Genomic DNA, 22037 nt, shown 5'->3' on the forward strand with positions numbered 1-22037 from the left:
CACTGTCTTCAGCACCAGACACCACTAAAGAGTATATCAAGAGCATGCCCTGTATACTAACGCATGCCACAACCTTTAATCCTAAATACGGGATTCTGATATCTCTTTCAACTAGTTTCTTTGTACTGTTTGTTGTAAGCTAGGTACAGTATCTCCGTTTGTGATGTGAAGCAACAGAAATACATATCAAATTAAGAAATGATGGAAGACAGAAGGCAAATGAACAAACAAGCTGAAACAGTTTTTCGAAAAATATCAACAAGTACTTTATTTTACTGACAATGGTCATCAAAAATGTCAAAACTAAACACTCAAATATTTTCACTAAATTTAGAATATACAACAAAAACATGAAACACTGGATTTGGTTCAAATCGAATACACAGAGGATAAAGGCACCTGGAAGTAAGGCAATACCAAAAACATACACCTGCTACGCTTGTCGGGGACCTCATACTGCAGTTTAAAAATATCTTTAAGGCTATCCTTTGACTGTCTTCAAAACACATCCTGGTTCAAATAGCAGGCATAACTGAAGCAAAGTTTCTTTGGGAGTTTTTAAAACATACATATGGAAACCTTTTCAATTCGTTTCCAAATGTATGCTTTTTTACTGTACAGGGAATTAAAAACCAGTATTTGCTGCATCCTCTTACATATAAAAGCATTGGAAGGCAGGAGAGCCTACACGTAAAGGGGCAGGAGAATGGGGTTGGCAATGGGAAGGTTCAAGAAAGTGTTTGTAGTGGTAGATTGAACTCTAATTGAAAAAATCCCAGTGCCAACCATTTAGTTATAATTTGCCGACTTTAAGCAATCCATCTTTGCCAGCCACAACAATGGATCAGGCATTAAAAAAAAAAAATAAGCAAAAAGTTTTCTCCAACATCATTATCTTATTATTGCATGTAGTGTGCAATGATAACATAATGGTGTTGCAGAAGGCATTTTGAACAAACTCTAAATAGAAATTATCATTAGAAAAAATGAGAGAGCGTATTTGTGATAAAAAAAACGGCATGTCTAAGTCAAAGCGTCAAAGAGGCATAGTAGTGAGGAGGTGCTGTGTGGTTTTGGATGCTCCAGAAGAACTTATTTACACTGGCAATGTCAGCCTTCATACAAATGGACAACAGCAAATGGTTGTGCAACTGATCTATTAACATGTGTTAGCACAGGTTCATGTTTAATGCTGTCAGGCTTGTTTTCAAATAATCTACCACATAATGCAACCAAAACCGTACAAAACACTAGCACACCCAAATGATACCTCAATTTATTTTATCCTGTTTTCGGAGATAGAGAATAAAAACCTATATTAAAGCTCATCACTCACTTGTCATTTGTACAAAAGGGGAAACCTTTCAGATTGTCATGCCCAAAAACTTTTTTTCAAACTGGACACATTTTTCCAAATGAAAAAAAGGAGGGAATGACGTTTCTGATATAAATCGGGATATGCTAATATGATTTATCAAAAAGACACCTCTCAAATGAAGTGCCATTTTGAGCTGTTAAGTGTACATTTGCCCGATGACCAAATTCTGCAATTTTAAATATAGTTCAATGACTCTAACCTTTTTGTGATGCTGTGGTTACACGCATATTAACACTTTCGGGATGATATTACAGCCTAAAGCCTGGCTATGCCCTCTCTAGTCTGATGTCATTAGTAAAAGGTACATATACCTGGCCTTTATAATGCAAATTGCATACTGTAGTTTAAAAAGCAAGTGTTCACAAACCGTACATAGAATATTTTGCAACATACTTTTTAAACCATAGGGTTATCACAGCTCCAGCCTACTACATTTACATGCACGGGTAAAAGCCAGCGGGGAGCATGTTTTATTAATGGCATCAGAACGACGGCTGTAAAATGGGTGCTGCTATGGAATGGCCAGTTATTGGTGTATGCACCAGTACAGGGACTTGTAGCCAGGGCCATGTAAACTCCTAATTATGTATAAAAAAAACTCTACACAACTATGGAGATACTCTATGGAACTCTATGACTAAGAAAGCTGACACTATTGGTTCAACTAAGAAACATAAAAACTGTGAAAAACTGTATATTGTACTTGTTATCTAAAATGTGCTTCATGGGATTTCTAGGGCAAAACACAATTACCCAACTAAAAACCATACTGCTACTTAGGAGATCAAGCAAATAAAATCAAACAACATGCAATGTAAAGTTTTGCAAAGTAAAATGATGGAAGTCAAGGGTCCTTTTCATATTAAAAAAATCTGAAATAACTATGGTAAACTTGGAACTGAATCTTTAAGAACTAGTAAATTGAGGGTATAACGACTGGTAGGGCAGGTATCAAAGAAAAGCAATGGTTCATGTGCATGGCACAAATTATTCCCACCTAATAAGAGTCTGATCTTCCTGCACCAGAGAACACAAATTGAAATACTGCACTGGATGTAAATGCAACTACTGACACTGTGCATAACCAACACTTCATCTCTTCTATTTGTTGGGTACTGGCGTTACATCTTCCTATGCTGGACCTAATTTAGGCAACTGCTGCAACAGTCGGTGTTCGAATATTCCTCACCTCGTGATTAATAAATGGTATGGTGGGGTGATAGTGAGGTTGAAGCAACAACATTGATACTTCCCACCAACCTACGCCCACTCCTGTTTGTATACAAGCTATGGCTTTGGGAAGTGTTTGTAAGCGTTACTTTTTGGTTGCGTTCATTTTATCAGCTGCACTTCTAAAACAGAATGGCTCGGTAACTGAGACAGGACGTACATTTAAGCTTGTCGTTGGGGCACCTTCACTGAGTGCTCATGTTTGGATGAAAAGAGAGGTCAATTTACAAGGGAGGCATTTTAGATGGTTCAGTGTGGAGCAGGGAGAGAGAGTGGGTCACAAAATGCTGCCTTCTGTTGACACCACTGGAGTTTAGTTTCCAATAGAAGTTATGTTTGTTCTCCTTATGAGAGCTTTGGCTTAGTTAATTTTAAACTCAAACAGATAAAGACACGTGCTACAGAGAGACAATAAAATCACAATATAATCAACAACCGCAAACTACAGTCACAATATGCTACTGATTGCAATACTGTGTATTTAGATTAAAACATATGACCGCTACCAAGAAAGCTACTGTCCACGGATTACTTTCCATCACCTAGGTTCATCAATGGCATGTGACTTCACAAAAAGTGCAAGCTAAGAATTAAAGCACCAACAGCAAAATGGACACCTGTGTGAAGTTACATACATTAGGTTGAAGTGGTCTACTCACATTCATGAGGCCAAGTCAACACAGTAGTATGTGGAGCCATCACAAGTTGTAAATACAGTGTATGTTAGTAGTCAAAGTGTAGAACACGCATTTCATTTTCTTATTCTGGTTTCCAGAATTTTCACCCAACTTGAATAACATCCTTTGCAGAAAGGCCAAACACTGCAGCGGTGACTGTTCACAGTTCATTCCAATTAGCTCAGTGTTTGGGTATGAAAGCACAGGAGTCCGCAATGGTGGAACATTTTGTACAAGTTACTGTTTTTCTGGCATCCTTGTTGGGCCAAAACCGATGTCCACTGTGATGTTGGTAAAAAGCCTTGTCCCTTTTTTTGATATTATTTTAAATTCGACAGAGTTCATCCCTTCTTCTGTCCATGTTTGTCTGGTCAGTCTCAACATATCATATCTGAAAGAAACATTCCTATAGTTAACTTATTGTAAAATAAAGTTAGTATGCAGTAAAACAAGACAATTTGGCTAAATGTGGCTTGGTGTGCTTTTGGACAGCTCTTGGTTTCCAAATACAAATTACTTATAACATACAAACAGGACATGTTTTTTTTTTAAATGCAACAAAATTGGAGTCTCATAGTTAATGTGATAAAAACACACCACCCCTTACAGGTTTCTTTTATAACAATCCTACCTGCTGCCCATTGCTTTGAGCAAAGCGGAGACCAACTGCCCTGTTAGCATCATCTCACAGTTTTACATAAGTCTGTCCAACAGCCTTGTTGGAATCTCCAAATTTCTCCTCGGCCCTAACCTTTGTGTTGAAAGGAAGAAGTAGGAATCTCTTCCTTTCCTCATTAGGCCACTTCATATAGCTTATCATCAGCTAAAACAGCACAGACTAGACAGATTGAATCGTGATAGTGCGCAATTTACAGGCCTGGCTAGAATCATAAATACTGTTCTGCAGTTACTAAGTGTCTGTCACTGACATCTTGAAGACATTTTTCAAAAATATATACTTCTGTTGGAAATTACGATCTCTTGGTTGCTTTTCCATCATATTTTTGCCTTCTTAGCTGAAACCGTTTTGTTGACCATTGGACTCTGCACACATTACTCCTGTTAATCAGTGGTACAGTGCTTGTGTTCTTCCATTTAAACATAGTAAAATTAGCATGTACCCAATCTGCACATTTAATTTACTCATAAGCCCCTAATACTACATGTACCCAGGACCGGAAAATTAATTCTACCTGTGGGCTGCAGCCAGGCCTGTGAATGCAGCCTGGGTGTGCAGTTTTAAACGGACATTTCTACCTGGCAAAATAAACATTTTGCCAGAGCTAAACCTTCCTTTATAAAGGGTTTGTCACCCCTAAGGTAGGCCCTAAATGCCCACAGGGTATGGTGCGTGATATTTAAATAGTAGGGCATGCATATTTAATATGCGTTTACAGTCAAAAACCTTGTAAGTCTGTTCTCAAGGTGGCAAGCCTGGTTCTCCCATAGGTTAAATTTAGTTTACATATTTAATAAGTGCTAAATTCAGTTTGGGAGTAACTACATAAATTAGTCAAGGATCATTTTAATAGTTATTCAAAACAACGTAATGGTCCAGTCGTGTGCTATTTTGAAAGTCACACTTTCAGAAATTTGCCATTTTCCTGCCTAAACCAAAATGAGCCTTCTGCCAGTGTACCCTGACTGTTTACGGCTCCCCTGTGGTGAGATGTGGATTGCTCCCAGACAATAGACAAAGTGCTTGGGTATGGGGAGGTGTTTTCCTTCCTTGAGCAGGATTGAATGAGTGCTGTGCCCAGCCCCTTCATGAGATTCGAAGGATGTCTACCCTGTCACTGGCAGATGCAGCTCACACTCAGGCCTGCCTTCCTTTTGGCTTGCTAGTCAGCTTGGCCCTAATCACAGTGGAAGGGGGAGCTGACTGAGTGCTGGTTTGGAGTGACGACAAGGGAGGCCATTATCGTAGCCACACCCTGGGTGGGCATAGGGAGCTCTGACCAGGGGAAGAAAGGTTCTTCCATTTTGGATTTAGGTAGGGAGGACCACTGTGGGATAGTTTATAGTAAAACACATAGGGAGTGCTGCAAACGTGGGAAGTCACTAAGGGGAATTTTTACCCCATTGGTTAGGGGAGCCACAAGTTTCAACAAACAAGAAAAATTGTCGGTCTGAAAAAATGATGATTAACTCTAACAACAGCTAGTTAAACTGAGTGGATTAGGGGAATCCTTATAGAAAGGATAGAATCCCATCACCCACCAAAGTGGCATGCTTCATCATTTGGGATTCCACTGGGTTACAAACCCTAGTGCATCTGAACGTTGCAACCTTCTCAAATATTGAAGGGAGCTAACAGATGTCGAAGGTAGTCGCATAAGATGGAAACTGCAATAGTCCCTAGATGAGTTGCCTCAAATTCTTGTTTTGGGGTGATGGTTGCAGTGCATGTTTATGAAAAAAAGTGATTTTAAAATTGGCTACCAGGATACTCAAAAATTTTTATAGGCGCTATCCTAGTGTCAAACCTAAAAACAGTGCATATACAGTGTTAAACAAATAACTGTAAAAAAGTCCACAAGGATGGCAGGTCTACATGTTTCAGCCAGAGGATACTATGATCCTGGCTTTCATCAGGACCTTTAGAAAGAAATTGCTATTGCAAATGGTGTGCTGTGTGTACAAAATAAGTAAGATCACAAACATCAAACAGTTGGTTCAATACCACCTGTACGCTCCTGTGCGTGTAAGGTAGTGTTGACTGTCACAAGAGTTTAGGATGCAAGCTCGGCTTTATGCGGGTGTGCTCCTCACCTCACCTGGCATCCGCTCAGTAAGTGAGGCACCGCTCTGTCCGTCGGTACCCCTGGCGTGACTAGAGCTGGAAGGGGAGGTCACAAGTTTCACCTATCCGCAGGCTGGCACTGGGCAGAAATGTGGCATCTCTATTATCCCCCTTAGAGAACTCCTAGATCTCAATAGAATCTGAAGAATAATTGCTATGCTGTCTGAAGAACCTGAAGGAAGACTGGACATATTTTCCTTGAACCCAGACACCACACTTGACTCCAAGGGTCAGCTGAATGTCCTCCTGTTTGAGCTACAGGTACACAAGCTTCCTGAGGCCTCTCTCCCAGCACCCGCCCAGCTGACCAGCACCAACTGAACCTGCCCTGGGACTTACTGCTGGCTTCCGTTGGAGTGAGTCCTAACCAACAAATGATGCCCCCCAGGTCCTGGATCCTCGGCTGGTGTTAAGAGTGTATTCCTCCCGTCCACACTGCAAAATCTAATACTTGGAAACTTTTTTACCAACTTTCTCCCTGAAGAATTGTTGGAGATGAGGGTCACCATCAATGCCACAGCCATCAAATCGTCAGTCAACCTTAGCTTGCTGGTTTGCCCCACTGAAGGAGATCAGACTTCCAGAAAAGTTTCTACGTCTGAATGTAGAGGGCTTCATCGGGACCGACGCCAAGATTTCTGGGCACAGACTTTGGCCACTCAAAGCTTTCCCACTTTCATCAATGAGAGCATTGGGACCCGCTTTCCAGCAAACAATCGCCGTCAAGCCCTGCTTTAGACTCAGTTTGCCCCACCGATAGCTAGTCGACGACTACTTTTTATCCATATAAGTTTCTGAGTATGAAGGTAAGCTTTTCTCCGTGATGAACCTAGTCCCTATATTCGACCTGCTATGCATTGCGGCCTTAACTTTTGACTTTGGACCTGTCTAGAGCAACCAGATAACATCGGTTGGGGCTTTGTGCTTTCATGTGCTGTTTTTAATTGCGTCGCCTTTTTTGGCGGCATAGGGGCAAAGAGATGTGCAATGTTGATTCAGGGCGGGGTTAGTCCCTCGGTGTGGTGGCACTGATATGTTAGCTTGTCAAAATGTCTGTGATGTGGTTTGGCCTTTGCTGAGCTTCAAACTCTGGGAGACATCTTAGGGTCAGGCACTGTGTGGTCTGCCAAGTCAGTTGATTGGGGGCAACCTGCCTCTGCTCCTCACTTTAGAATCCCCAGGACACAGAGAAAGAATCCCGCTTACCGGTCCCCCTTAAACGCCGCTGAGTGCATACAGGAGCCCCTCCTCGGGGATCGTCACTATTTGGGCGCCATCTTGAGGCCTTTCTGCACCGTCTCCCTCTGGGCCCTCTTCCCGCTGCGATTCGAAGAAAAATAGGAGACTAACCCCACAGGTGGGTCCCTTCGCTGCCATCCGTCACACTCCAGCTGCCACTGCCTCTGTTCTGTTCGGTGTGCCCCGTAATGCGCCAGTAAGGCTGCCAGCATGTTGTAGTCCATCGTCATGGTTCCCTGTGGCAAAATGCTCCAAGCCGCACCGGCCCTTCACCGGGCGCCGCATGCTATCCTGCATACAGCTCTTCCTATGCCGCCGCTGGTGGTACAGGAGCCGCGCATCTTCTTTTGCGCCACAGGTGGGAGGAATCATGGTGCCGCAGATACTCACACACAGACATGCCAACCCTCCCGATTCAGGCGGGAGACTACCGATTTCAAGGCTAGTCCCCTGCCTCCCGATTCCTGCAAGCAAAAACCCGATTCCTCTGGGTTTCAGCAGACAGGGCTTGGTATTGTGTAACGTGCTAATTCTTCCAGCAATAGTCAGAGTGGCGATGCAGGGGCTCTAGAAGGGGTGAAAAACCAACACAGCCTCGTTAGCAAGTAAATGGTCTTTTAAAGACCTGTGAAGTACTCGAGGGCGGCTGTGTGTGTGCCTGGGCTGCCACACGGGTGGAGGGGGGGGTTGGTATATGCACTGCCAGCAACCTGCCAGGCCAGTGAGTGCAGAACACTTGCATCACCCTCTCTCTGCCTGCCATTGCGCTACATGCTTCTGAAAGGTAAGAAAAAACATGCATTTGCGTTTCAAATGTCCGAGCCTGCAGCAGCACACTTCCAAGGCCCATACATGACAGTAACCCGATTCAAGGCCCCATTCTCCCGATTTATTTTTTTTAAAGAGTCTCCCACTTTGCTCTTCTGAAATGTTGGCATGTATGCTCACACAGCTCCTGCGGCTCCATAGTTCGCGTGCCCCCGCGCCATCTTGAGGCCTCTCCCGGCTCTCCGCACCGTCGCGCGGCTGTCCCCACTTCACGACTCTTGGCTGGGATTGGAATGCAGTATCGTGGTCCCGATCAGCATGGCGCGGTGCGAAGTCGGATCATTCGCATCTCGGTCCGCTATGAGTGTAGAAAATGACTTGTGCCAACCTCGGGGTCAGGAGCTGAAGCGGCTCACGTCCGCTCAGCCATCTTGCTTGGCCACGCCCCCCGCTGTTTTTAATGTAAACTTTAAAAATTCATAACACTATCATTTTTTAGTCATTTTATTTATTAAATGATTCAAAGTTTCTAAATTGGTTTGGGATTTTTCTTGTGTTGTGTTTTCACTTTGTTACAGTTTGTGTAAGCCATGAATACTCTACATATTGTCTCTAAGTTAAGCATGACTGCTTTGTGCCAAGATACCAAAGGATTAAGCACAGGTTTATTTTAGTGATATTAGTCGTTAACCCTGACAAGGATTAGGATTATTATTTGATGTAGGCTCCCACCCAATCAACCAATACTCCAATTTCCTACATTGGAAACTCATAGTTCTAAGAAAGTGTGATTATTCTCGGTGTGTAAATTATAAAATGCTATAAGACTTTACCCTCCCTCAGAACACACAGGAAGTGCCAGCATTCAAAATTATAGGTCATGAATCAACATTCTTTCCTGAACACATTTCCATCACGGCACCATCCAGAAGAGATTGAGTAGTGTCCATCTTAAAGAAGCACGTGAACACCTTGACTATGCACCACTCAGTCTCACTGGGCACCAAATTGCATCATCCAGCCTTCTCGCGGGGCTGAAATTTCATAATTTAAATGTTGGTAAGGCATGGCCAGGTTTTCTGTACCCTTGGTCTGCAGCATGGAACCAGCCACCTCCATGTTCATCAACTTCGTAAAGGAGACAGTCAGCCCCTGTTCCACATTCACTAGTCTAGAATTAATGGTTTCCACATGGCCTACCACCATATCTATACAAACGTAGACTGAAGCACCTTTATTGCTGTAATACTATGGACTCTCCAGTGGAGAGCCTCACTCATGCTCTTATTCAGGTTTGCCACAGAACGTCTAGGGGTGAAGTCCACAATGCTTCCTTTATTACAGATACTGACATTTTAACACAGTCAGCAAAATTAAACTGAACAGTGTGACAAATCATAGACCTTGCTGCAATGAGGGAATATATCCAAACATTGAGAGTACAGCACACAATGTTTGACATTTAGCAGGTTTAACTGAGAAAATCTCACTCTCAACACCACATTTTGATCCATGAACTCTGTAGGCCAGGCTTTCTTCCTGACAAAACTACATTCCCCTTGCATTGTGTTTCACCTTGACTCCGATTACCTCCTTAGACAAAGGCATGCGACTCAGCCAATCTTCGGTAATGCTCTTTCACATGGCTACTCTATCTAACCACAGATTTCTCATCTTTTGAATAGCCCCAAGAGCCAGACTGGATCGAGAGCTTTTTCTCTGCATTGCTCCTACGTGATAGGTGGTGTCATGTGGCTCCGCATTCACCTTGTGACGCCAGACCCACATGTTTGTGCCACCCTTGCAAGCTGACATCAATTTCTTTCATGACTATCTTCACCGTCAGGCACAGAGCTTTTTTAACTGATTAGAAATTGCAGTGTGCAGATCTATAATCTGGAATCTTTTCATGGATGGTGAAAAGAATCCATTCAACAGAATAGGGAAGAGGTAGGGCAGTGAGGAATCTACCACCAACCCTGCAAGCATCCGTTTGTTACATATAGTGCTGTACACGTACATGCTCTGCATTCTCCTGCCATCTAGTGTTGGACTCTGATTACTGCAACTTGTTTTTCTTAGAAGAAGTATTTTGAGGTACGAGGTATTGGTAACGTTGCTTCTGGTGGTGCCTAAGATGAGCACTGACCCATTGTTAGACTATTTTCCGTACAGTGGATGAGAGTAGACATGGAGTAGTGAGTAGAATAGTATGGCTACCATGCATGCTGTATTAAGTTACTATTGAAGTTGAAGATATTTTTTAGCAAACACTGGCTTTCAGGGTAGGTGGGTGGATGGGTGCATGCAAATCCACTCTACTACATACAACAAACAGAGTCTTACAGGACAAATATTATAATTATTCATAGAATTTGAGGCTATAAATACACACATGGTCTGCATCAATTGCATGCGCTGCACCACCCCCTAAGGGGTGGCTAGCTGGTAGATTGTGCAGATGTCTGAAACAGCATCCTTAGGACTGTTTGACCCAACTTAGCTTGTTGCCTTGCACCAATGTCCACACAACAACACTGCATACCCCCCCCTCCCCCCCCCAATAGCACCTTGAGACCCTCCCGGGTGAGTAGCACGCTTACAAATCCCTGATTGATTGATTGTGAAGGTGTGTGGAGTTGACCATGTGGCAGGTATACAGATGTCAGCTATGGGCATGTTCCCAAGAAATGTCATAGTGGTGCACTGTTTGCAGGTGGAGTGAGGTCTGGGGGTAGAGTCCTTTTGGCTTTAAGGTAACAGGTCCACCTGGCTGTACTTGCCTTAGATATGGGATGACCTTTATGAGGCTGTGCAAAGGCAACAGAAAGATGTTGGGTTTCTTTGGAAAGACTTGGTGTGGTCTATGTAATACATTAGAGTGCACTTGACATCGGTTGTGTGAAGTGCTCTCTCTACTGCCAAGTTAGGCTGGGAAAAGAAGACTGGGAGCTCAATAGTTTGATTAATGTGGAAAGGAAAGACCCCTTAGTCAGGAACTTGGGGTTGGTTCTATGGACATATGGACACCCCTGTCATTGGGGACTTGGGAAAAAAAGAGTCTGTAATGCAAGTTCCTTGTAACTCACTAATATGCCTTAGGGACGTTATGGTTACTAAGATGGCAAACTTCCAGGAAAGAAACTGAAAAAGGCTAGCATGCAGTGGCTCGAAAGAATGTCCAATAAGTCTGGTGAGGACGATGCTAAGATTACATACTAGGCAAGGTGGCTCCCTTGGTGGGATTTCATCCTTAAGGTCCTCCATGAAAGCCTAAATAATAGGGATCTTGAAGAGCAAGGAGTGTTCCCTGTTCTGCATATATACAGCAATAGCGGCTATGTGCATCTGAATCAAAGTGCAAGCTCACCCTGACTTTCGCAACTGTAGGAGTTAGCAAATTATGGGCCTGATTTAGATCTTTGCGGATGGGTCCCTCCTTCGCAACGGTGACAGATATCCCATCCGCCACAATATAAATCTCATAGGATATAATGAGATTTATATTTCAGTGGACAGGATATCCGCCACTGTAACCCGTCCGACAACATCTAAATCCGCCTAATGTCTTGTATCATAGGTGTATGGGGGTTTATGCTGCTCGTGGTACAGTAGTCAACAAACATTTTCCACTTAGCAGCACAGCACAGATATGTGGAAGGCCTACTTGCTTCCTTCAGTATGTGCATGCACTCTTTAGGTAAGTCGAGATAACCAAATGCTTGGACCTCATGAGCCATATCGCTAAGATTAGCTGATTGGGTTCCTAGCGTCTTACTCTGCCTTGGTTTTGTGTGAGAAGGTCCGGCCTGTTGAGAGGCTTCATGTGCGGGGCTGTGGACATCTCTAGAAAGGCAGAGATCTCATGTGGGAGCAATTAGGATGAGAGTGAGGTGTGTTTGTCGTAGTTTCCTTTCCACCTACTGTAGAAGTGGAAAAGAAGGAAAAGCGTATGCAAAGATCCAGGACTACTTCATTTACGAAGCACCGCCCATGGACTGGGGATGTGGAAACCCGGAGGTGAAGCTTGGGCATTATTCAATTTCGCACCTGGTCTAGGGCACCCCACCAACAAAAGTAATGTAGTAGGACATATGGGTGTGGGTGGCATTTTCACTCATGGACTTGTTGCAGCATCCTACTCAGCAGTTGTGTAAAGCTGTTGTTCACCGCTGCCAGGTACTCCACCAGGAGATGCACTTTGATCACCCATTGCCAAATTCGCTGTGCTAGTGCTGACAGCGGAGAAGTGTGTGTGTGGCCTTGTTTTTGCAGATAAAACATGGTGGTCATGTTGTCGGTTTGCACTGAGACAACCTTACCTTGAATGTCTTGGAGAAAAGCTTTGAGGGCTACGTGTATGGATGGTAAAAAGCTTCATATGGTTGTGTGGAGACCCAGTCAATGAGGAGGCTACTGACACAGGACTGTCATATTGTAAAGATGCAACCCCCACCCCGCGACTGATGGTAATGGTCACCTGCGTAACTGGGTCTGTAACTGGCTGTTGCGCACCAGGTTATCGCTGTTTCACCATGTAGACAGCGATGGGTACTGCCCCTTATCAACGTTGGAGCTTTCCAGTGACCCTCTGCATGTGATCACTCTGCCAAGAGGCACTATTGGAGCAAACGCATATGGAGCCTTGTTTAAGGCACTATGCACAAGGACATCATACCTTGTAGGTGCATTACTGTTTGAACTGTGAGAGAACAGACGGAGTGGTTGAAAAAGCTGTTGGAACACCTCAAGTCTTTGGTCGCTTGTGTAGGCTTTGCTCATGACTGCATTTAAGATTGACCCTGAGGAAGGGTTGGACCTGAAGTGGCTTGAGGTGGGACTTGGTGGCAATGTCTGTAAACAAAGCATGGAGATGGCAGCCTGGGTGTACGCTAAGAAGTTTTGTCTTCTTGCACTCTTGATCAACCAGTCGTATAAATAGGGAAAGATGTGAGTCCTGCCCACTTGCTGATGTGTGCAGCTACCACAGTTCGACATTTGGTGAAGACCTTTGGGCCATGGTGCCTCAGAAAGGCGAAACTTTGAACTGGTGGTTCTGACCACTTAGCATGAAGAATAGGTAGCGTTGATGGGCATAATGGCTGGGTGTGTGAAAGTAGGCGTCCTTTAGGTCCAGTGTGGCCATTTAGCAACTTCCTGCAAAGGGGATGATATCCTGTGAGGGGACCATGCGGAAATGTTCAGAGGATGTATCTGTTGAGAAGCTTGAGATCGAAGATTGGCCTGAGGGAGCTATTCTTTTTGGGGATGAGCAAGAACAGGCGCCTTTGCCCTGGTGTTGAGAGGGTAATGTCTCTATTGCCCCTTTGAGAAGAAGTATCTGGACCACTTTTTGCAGTAGGACAAGGTTTTCTGAGTGCATGTGGGCTGGGAAGTTTGGTGGGGCTCAGATGAGGTCGAGACAGTATCAATGCTTGATTATAGATAGAACCCACCAGTGTGTGGTGATTTCTTCCCAGTGGGAAAGAAATCCCTGGAGGACTTGAAGTGCACCCACGGCTTAGTGGCTATCTTTTCCAACATCTCATTAACCAGCGTTCACCCCTCTGACAGCTGTGTCAGCTGGGTCTAACGCACACCAAGTGGTGGTGCTTCATATGGCTTTCTCCTTTTCTACTATCTCTTCTCCTCTCTTTTGGTATTGGTTACAGAGATGTTGGAGCAAGGCCTCCATCTATTTATATTTTTTAAATATATTTTTATTATTTTATACCACACAAAACAATTCCATTCGATATCTGTTAGAAATGGGATTTCTGGTTGGCTTGCGCCAAAGCCAGGCAGAAACCACCACTCTAAGTCAGGGCTGGGGAGTTACACGCCAAATATAACCCCAGCTCACCCCCTTGGTAGCTTGGCACGAGCAGTCAGGCTTATCCCGGAGGCAATGTGTAAAGCGTATGCGCGCACACACAGCAACAACACCCTAGGCCCACCACAAAAGAAACTCCACACAAGGTTATATATAAAAATAGCCTTTGTATCATACCAAAACACATTAGATAATAATCACATAATTTACACTGTGCCAACTGGCACTGGGCCGAATTTTACAGGGGACTATTTACACAAGACAGGGCCACAGGGACCACTGTCAGAATTAGCACAAATCACTAATTGTAGATGTAGAACATATATCAACGGTACATAAATCATAACTGTAGAGCACAACCAGTAACTACTGGCGAGATACTATACTCTGGAACATAATATGCATAATTATTCTGGCATTGCAGCACGCATAAACACATTGCACCCCCTTGGTAGGCATAACCTCATTTGTGAAAGTACGTGATGTAAGAATCATGGGGCAATAGGTTTAGCAAGCATAACCCTATTATGCAGAAATCTTTGGAGGCATCACTTTCGGTATAAATCACATTAGGTATAAATCACACTAGGGCCCTCTTATGCGCAACCCTCACAGCTGTTGAGAATAATCAGTACGGACCGGTAATAGGGCCTTACACTTAGCACATCCCAATATGCCCAAGCGCCATGAGCAGCAGGAATGAATGGCACAACTCCCCCAGGGTTACTGTCCCAACGTTAGTGTTCCCTGAGTGGGGGCCCTGTCCTGGGCTCGCCCGCAGTGCCACTTCAATTCGCACTTGCCCCCAATAGCACTAGCACCACTGTGCCTCCACGTTGCAAATGGCACTGGCGCGGCTGTGCCGGTTGAAACCCCCCCTCCAGGGGCTTTGTAAATAACTTTGGCCCTACGCGGCAGTTGCCCGCTACGGCGGTGCAGCTGCAGAGGCAAATAATACTGGCACTCCAAAAAATGCACCCGGTCTGCCCCTCCACTTACCTGGCGGTTACGGAGGCTCCCCGGACTTCACTGCGGGGGACACACAAAGGCGAAGTAGGCTCCCGCCTTGACCCAGACTCCGTCGGTGTCCGCTTCGTGGCCTCAAACGCGGGGAGGATCCTCCTCTGGGGACCTTCCCTCTCTTCCGGCACCACTCTCCTGGGCACCGGGGGACTTGCTCCGACGCTCGTCCCAGCGCGGGGTAGGCTCCCGCCTGGGTCGAGAGCTCTTGACCATCCGAACAACGCGCCACACGGGGATCTCCCTTTCCTCCTGGGAGCCCCACTCCAGCTGGAGCCGACTTCCGCGTCACCTCAGGCCCCGCCCACAGTCAGGGGTTGCCTGGTTTAGTTTCCGGGTCGCCATGGGCAGCGCCGCGGCCCTCAGGGTATCGGCGGCTGCAATACGGGGTAGGCTCCCGTTTTAAGACACACCACTGCGGGGTGGGCACCCGCTGCTTTTTAGATTCCCATAAAGCGGGGTAGGCTCCTGCTGAACCGGCAAAACACGGGGTGGGCACCCGCTTTAAAACAAAACGCAAATCCTTACGGCGGCAATAACGCGGGGTGGGCTCCCGCTGGTCGGTAGCACAGAGGGGGGGGGGGGGTGGGGGGGGGGGGGAATCCCTACGCTCGGGATTCCCTCGCATCGAGCGCGCTGTCGGCCCAACAACGGCAGTGCTCCTCAGGGCAGGAAGGAAGCTCTTTTCCCACTGTCAAAATAAAGCGCTCTTCAGAAATGGGAAATAAAGCGCCCACAGGCGCAGAAGTTCAGAGTCCAGGGGAAGATGAAAAGCTCTCCCCAGCAATAAAGGCAAAGTTCAGGGAAAGTTTTTCAGGAGGCAGGGGGGCAAGGGCTGGGCTCAGGGGCCAGCTCAAAGGGTCCTCCAGGCAGGGAGGCAGTCCCCAGTGGTGGTCCTCTTGGCGCCCAGCAGCAGCAGCAGGCCCCCCTCCCGTTAGGATCAGAAGAAGAACACTTCACATGGGGTCACAGCCCCTTTTCATACACAAAATCCTTTGTCTCAGGCTGCAGGGTTAAGGGAAAAACCAGATGCAACTGGTTTTGGAGCACTCTGTTGTGCTCAGCCCTTCTCCCCATTCACTGGACAGGCTAGGGACATCAGTCGCACCACAGGGGGCGGAGCCAGCATTGTGTAGGGAAGGCCCAGCCCTATTCAGGTCCCAGGTGCACTCCTCCCACCCATATGGATGTAAATCTCCCTATTCACCATTGGGGCAGACCCCTCCTGACTCCTGGAGCCAGGCACACCAGCCAATCACAAGCCAGTCACTTCACCTTTATTACACAGACATGCCAGCTTCTAGAAGTGGCACTTCTACACTAGACACAGTAACGCTGCACACATCATCGCGCAGCATTCAATCTCACGAGTTTGCACATACCAAACTCGACCCTGCACTCCCCACGCATCAGGAACTACCATGGACACACACACATTCCGCATGCATTCCTATGGGAGGGCAGGTCAGTCTCACTCAATGTAACACAGAGCGCACGCACTTTACACGGGGACACCGTGCTAAAGTGCCTAGGGGTCTAAAACCACTAACACTCTATAGGGAAAAAGCTAGGATAATTGCAAAAAGTTTAGGGGTGAACCTGCCAGAAGGGCCAAGTCCAACACTACCCCCTTTCAGCCAAAACGCAGGGGATACCAATCACCACCGTGATGGGCTTCCCTGCTTTGGGCGATAGAACACGGACGCGGGCCCGCAACGGCAGGGACACCCTCCGGTTCTACGCCACTCTGAACCCACGTGGTTCCCTCTGTAAAATGTCTGCGGACCAACTGGGCTACCCCACTGGTACTCCTCAGCTGTCCGCGGCCAGGACCAGGCCCTAGGCCATCCAGATGCCACTGGTCCTTGCCTATCCACAGAGTGGGGGGTAGTAACCCCTGGCACATAGTAACCACTCTCCACTCTACCCCTCATCAGGGCAGTTCTAAACTACCACTGATCTTCCAGCCCAGGATCTGTACCCTCAAGCTGACCAACAGGCTCTCCTCCCCCTACCTCTTCTTCTAGGGTTCTGTCCTCTCTTCCTCTGAGAGGCGACCTCGTAACATAATTCACCCACCAGCTCAGGACCGCTCCCTGAGAACTGGTGTCCCAACCTAGGGTTTAACCCCTCAGGTTGCACCGGGGTCAGAGGCGAGGACTCCTTCCCTCTGCACCCCCTTCCAGAGTCCGGCACCCTCCCAACTGGAGTGGTGCCCCTAGCAGCTACATCGGTCAGGACGCTGCTTACAGTCGTCCTTCCCTCCAGGTCAGGCTGATCCTGAACCTGGCCTCCTAACTATGGGTCTAAACCCTTTGGCTGAGTACTTGCCTGGCACTCCAGGACTTCTGGGGACTACCATCCCCCGAGGGTAACATATGCCTCATATGTTGCGTGACAGTCTGCCTGGCGCAGATCTCCCGTCCCCTGTCCACCTGACAGTGCGTGAAGATCCCCCAGGTCAGACGTGTGGTCACCATGGTCACCTCTAGGAGACCCTGACCCACTGGCTCCTCCACTGGGGAAAACAGCCCCATGCAACCCCTCTCGCTGGACTTCTGTACCCTCCCTACTGGAGTGGCAGTGCCAGACACCAGAACCACTGGAGTTCTACTTACAGATGCTCCAGGTTCTCCATACACTAGGTGATCCTCCTCAAATGGACTAACAGGACAGCCTAGGCCCCCAACCTGGTGTTCCCTGAAGAAACCATCCAGGCTCTGAGACTGGGTTTTGGGCATCTGGGGACTCGAAGTCACACACTCACTCCTACTCCACTGAGATAAGTCGTTGTTGAATCCGGGTTCTCTGGTTGGCACAGGTAGGTTCTTGCGACAAGCAGGGAACCTTTCCTCTAGTCAGGGAAAGGGGGTACACTCCTAAAATAACCCCTGCTCACCCTCTAGGTAGCTTGGCGCGAGCAGACAGGGCTTATCTCAGAGCGTTACAGGTTAAGCATTTGTGAACACATACAGTAACCAAGGGACAACACTACAAATGGACACCACACAGGTTTTATATTAAAAATAAGGATTCTTTATATAGAGTTACCACAAGACGATTAAACGACAAAAATACACAATACTGTTACTTTAGTTGGTAGAAGTTTGCTTAGTTCTCTTAAGTTCTTAAATGCGACACTTTAAGTCAATGTACCTTTTAGATGCGACACGCAGGGCAACGAAAGTGTTGCAACGATGCTAATGCGATGAAGTTTTTGGTGCAAAGAAATAAAGACGTGAAGATCTACCAGATGCGTTACGCTTCTCCGATGTTGCGAGAAGACTCGACGCGTCAGCTGCGTCACCCTTTACGCGATGCGACGACAGCGGCCTTTGCAGCGGCACTCTTCTCCGACGTTTGCGAGACGCTTCCGCTCGATGTGATGCTGCAGCGGCGACACCCCTTTACGCGATGCGACGATAGCAGCTCCGACGGCGGCTCGCTTCTCCGTGGATGCGAGGCGCTTTCCTTGATGCGGTGTAATGCGACAACTACGATGGCTGCGATGGCGACGCGCTTCTTCGGCGTTGCGAGACACTTCCTGGATGATGACAGACGCTTCCGCTCGATGCGATTCTGCAGCGGCGACACACTTTAAGAGATGCGATGACAACAGCTCCGACGGCGGCACGCTTCTCCTGCTTGAGTCGCGCTTCCAGCTCCTTGCGACACGCAGTCCCTCAGAAGGCCCAACAACAGCAGCAGGCACTTCCAAAGAACTCTGGGGAGCTGGGGGTGAAGTCTGTTGTTCCTGAGACTTCAGCAGGAGGCAAGCTCTATTCCAAGCCCTTGGAGATCTTTTTAAGCACAAGTTGAAATAAAGTCCTTGTAGTCTTTCTCCTCCCCTTCAGCAGCAAGGCAACTACTGCAGGCTAATCCCCCAGGTCAGGGACAGTACTCCTCCTTACAGCTTTCCCGGTTCCTTCTCCTCAGGCAGAGGTTCTTCTTGTCAAGCAGGATCTAATTTCTGGGGAGCAGGGTCCCAATATTTATACCCCTAATTCCTTTGTTCCTCTGGGGTAGAGGGGCCTTTGCCCAGTCCAAACCAGTTCCTGAGCACTTTGTTGACATGACTGACTTTCCATTCAGAGTGCAGGGCAGACACATCAGCCGCTCCACAGGAGGTGGAGCCAGCATTGTGGTGGCAGAGCACAGCCCTATTCAGAGTCCAGGTGTACTCCTCCCACCCATCTGGATGTCAATCTCTCTATTCACCACCAGGCTACCTAGCCCTGCCCCTCTGGGTTTCCCCAGCCCTGTCACTCACACAAACCAGACAGGCAGATACACATCATAGCAGAGGCGGGCTGAAATGGTTAGGCAAGCAAATACCAACTTTCTAAAAGTGGCATTTGCAAACACAGAATATTAAAATAAACGTTACTAAAAGATGCATTTTATTATTCTGAGTTCAGGCATACTAAACTCGAATTTCTACCATGTTCCCTGGGTCTGTTAGGATCATAGAATGTAACAATTCTAACAGCCCATTCTGGCCTGTGGAGAACAGGTAGCCTTACACTAGTGAAAAACGAAAATGGCTGTAATTCACTATTAGGACATGCCACACACATCAGGGCTTGTCCTACCTTATGCTTACAATGCACCCTGCCCTTGGGCCTACCATAGGGGTGACTAATATGAAGTTATGGGAAGGTTTAGGGACTGGCAAGAGGGTGCATTTGCCCAGTCAGCATGACAGTGCCAGACTGCATGCAGGTTCTGCAATGGCAGACCTTAGACACATTTTACCAGGCCGCTTCTGTGGGTGGCACAACCAGTGCTTGTAGTAAGGAATCCCTTAATACGTACATACATTGTTAAGTTAGCATACCCACGTTAGATGTTAGAAAGCCATCTTGCTGCTTTTGCGCACGACACTGCGTCTACATGTTATTGTTTAAACAAACTGCTGACTCGCTCTTTGCCTCCCATTAGAGCAATCTGTTGTTACCATCCCGAGCTCTGCACAGTGACCTTGGTCTGTACATAGTGTAACAAACAGTCTGGGTCTTTAGACAATGCATGTTTTCCACTTCAGGTTGATCGACCCACTATTTAGCCATAACACACAGGCAGCTGCGAATACCTGAAAGTTGGTGCTTTTAATATTGCAGACATCATGTTTAATATTCAGACCGAAGACGAGCCTTCCTGCGAGAAGACTCCTGATGCTCCTGTGATGTGATTTCACTAAGCTGATCTTTGAGGTATGGGGTCCCCTATTCAAGCCTAAGAGACCTTTTATTAGCATAATAATAATATTAGCTTCTTAGTAAAGGGAAGGTGGTAGTATCCACTGTCATTTATAACATGATCACTCCTTTTATATTCTATGGTATTGTAACGATGCTGATGGTTTTAATTATAATCATTTGTCTGCTTGTATTAGCCAAAGTACTGCATCTGAGGACACGTGGTCTATAAAAATAAACTCTTTATTTTCACCGTGTCTCTGTTTATTCTTGTTGTGGACTGATGTGAGAATAATATACGAACAGGTATTTCCGAATCCCACCATTCCTGAGAGTACACTGAGTCGCTTGTTCTGGGTTGTCTTTTCATTGGGATCGCCGAGCCAAATCTCGGATAACGAATGGGACACTTATGCTAGCCGGATACTGGGTTCTGGGTTCTGAGGTGAGTTTCTGGTACACCACAATTCACTGAGGTCCTGGGGTTCTACGCATAGTTCTGTGTATAAGCAGAATCCCTGCAACATGGCGCACCTAACGTTTGGTCTATGAGTTGAAACGCCTTAGTAGTGCTTATATTAGTCCACAACACCCTCATTCTTGTTTCCGGATAACAAGTCTGACGGATTTAAACCTACCTATTTCTGTTGATATAGGTTTCTTCAAGCTTGATCATTAAAAAGGTTATTGAACCCTTGTGCTACTGATTACTTCGAGTGTAGCTTGTCCTTATGGCGGTAGATATAGCGGCGCACAGCTGTGCAGCTCTGAAAAGTCATTTGACGCAGTATGGGGTGCCGGACACTGGTATGAACGTCATCTTTGTGGTAGGAGCCGATGCGGCTCATCCTTATGAGTTGTTCTACTCTTGGGTGACGCTTCCGGCAGTGAGTGAGGACGATAACTCCTTTCATTCTTACACTGCCACTGCCGTGCCAGCGAACTATACACCGTATAGGACACAGGAAATACCAATATCTGCTTGGCAGCATCTTATTTGGTTTAATGGCGCCCTTCCCCATGCGGTTATACCGCCGAGAATGGGCCCTTTGTCAATTGCAGGGGCCACTTGGCCGGTACTAGCCGGATTTACGCCTCCTCCCCGTTACCTCACGGTGACAATGGCTGAATTGCGTGTACTACACACTGCCCTTATTACAGTATATAGGGCGTTGGTACAGTACGTGTCACGCAATGTGCAGGCGGGGGCACCTGCTGTTGCGGGACAGCCTACTGACCACCACGCGGTGGTCATTAGTCCTGTTATGGTTAATTCTGTTATGGGCAAGCGCCCCCAAACTAGGGATGATTTCCCTTTTAGGCTTGCTGAGAAATTTGACCAAATAGAAGCGGTATACCCGAATACATCTCTTGTGGAGAAACACAGGATCCTTACCATTAGTTTGCCTAAAGACTTGGTCCCCGACATTGATGATTGTGTAAACTGGGGCAAGGTCTTTGCAGCGACGTACTCGCAGTGCTTTGGCACTCCGTCTATGTCGGTACTACCCTCCGTTATTAAACGTGTTCAAGATAACCACGGTGCGGAGTCTGCGATAGAATTAGGCATGCGGCTCCTCGGACAGTTTGACCTGGTGGCTACCATGATAATGTGTAACCTTAAGGGTGATGCTATGCAGTTCCAGGTTCGAAATGAACTGAAGAAAGTTGCTGATGAGGATAAGCCGCGGGAGTTTGCGAAAATAATCTCGTCGGCGTACAGAGATTTGGGTCGTAGCTCTTTAGGAGTTAAACCTGTGATCAAAACTCCCGAAATTAAGCAGCAGGGTAAGGCGGAAGCCTCTGGTAAGGATGACCGGCCAAGCTTTCCAAAACAGAATTGGCGGTCAAAACAACAGGGAAAGCTGCAGCAGAAACAGGGGTCTCGGCC

General features: G+C 46.6%; 1 protein-coding gene across 1 annotated transcript in view; it reads right to left on the bottom strand.

Moving 5' to 3' along the window:
* Window positions 1-241: 241 nt before the first annotated feature.
* LOC146801653 (beta-1,4-galactosyltransferase 3-like) overlaps window positions 242-22037 on the bottom strand; it is a 745947-nt gene continuing 724151 nt past the window's right edge. The window contains exon 7 of the mRNA XM_085621135.1: window positions 242-3676. Within this exon, the coding sequence (XP_085477261.1) occupies window positions 3523-3676 (154 nt within the window). The 3' untranslated portion in view covers window positions 242-3522. The remainder of the gene's footprint in view (window positions 3677-22037) is intronic.

This window comes from Triturus cristatus, chromosome 8 (genome assembly GCF_964204655.1).
Source record: "Triturus cristatus chromosome 8, aTriCri1.1, whole genome shotgun sequence".
Lineage (NCBI taxonomy): Eukaryota > Metazoa > Chordata > Amphibia > Caudata > Salamandridae > Triturus > Triturus cristatus.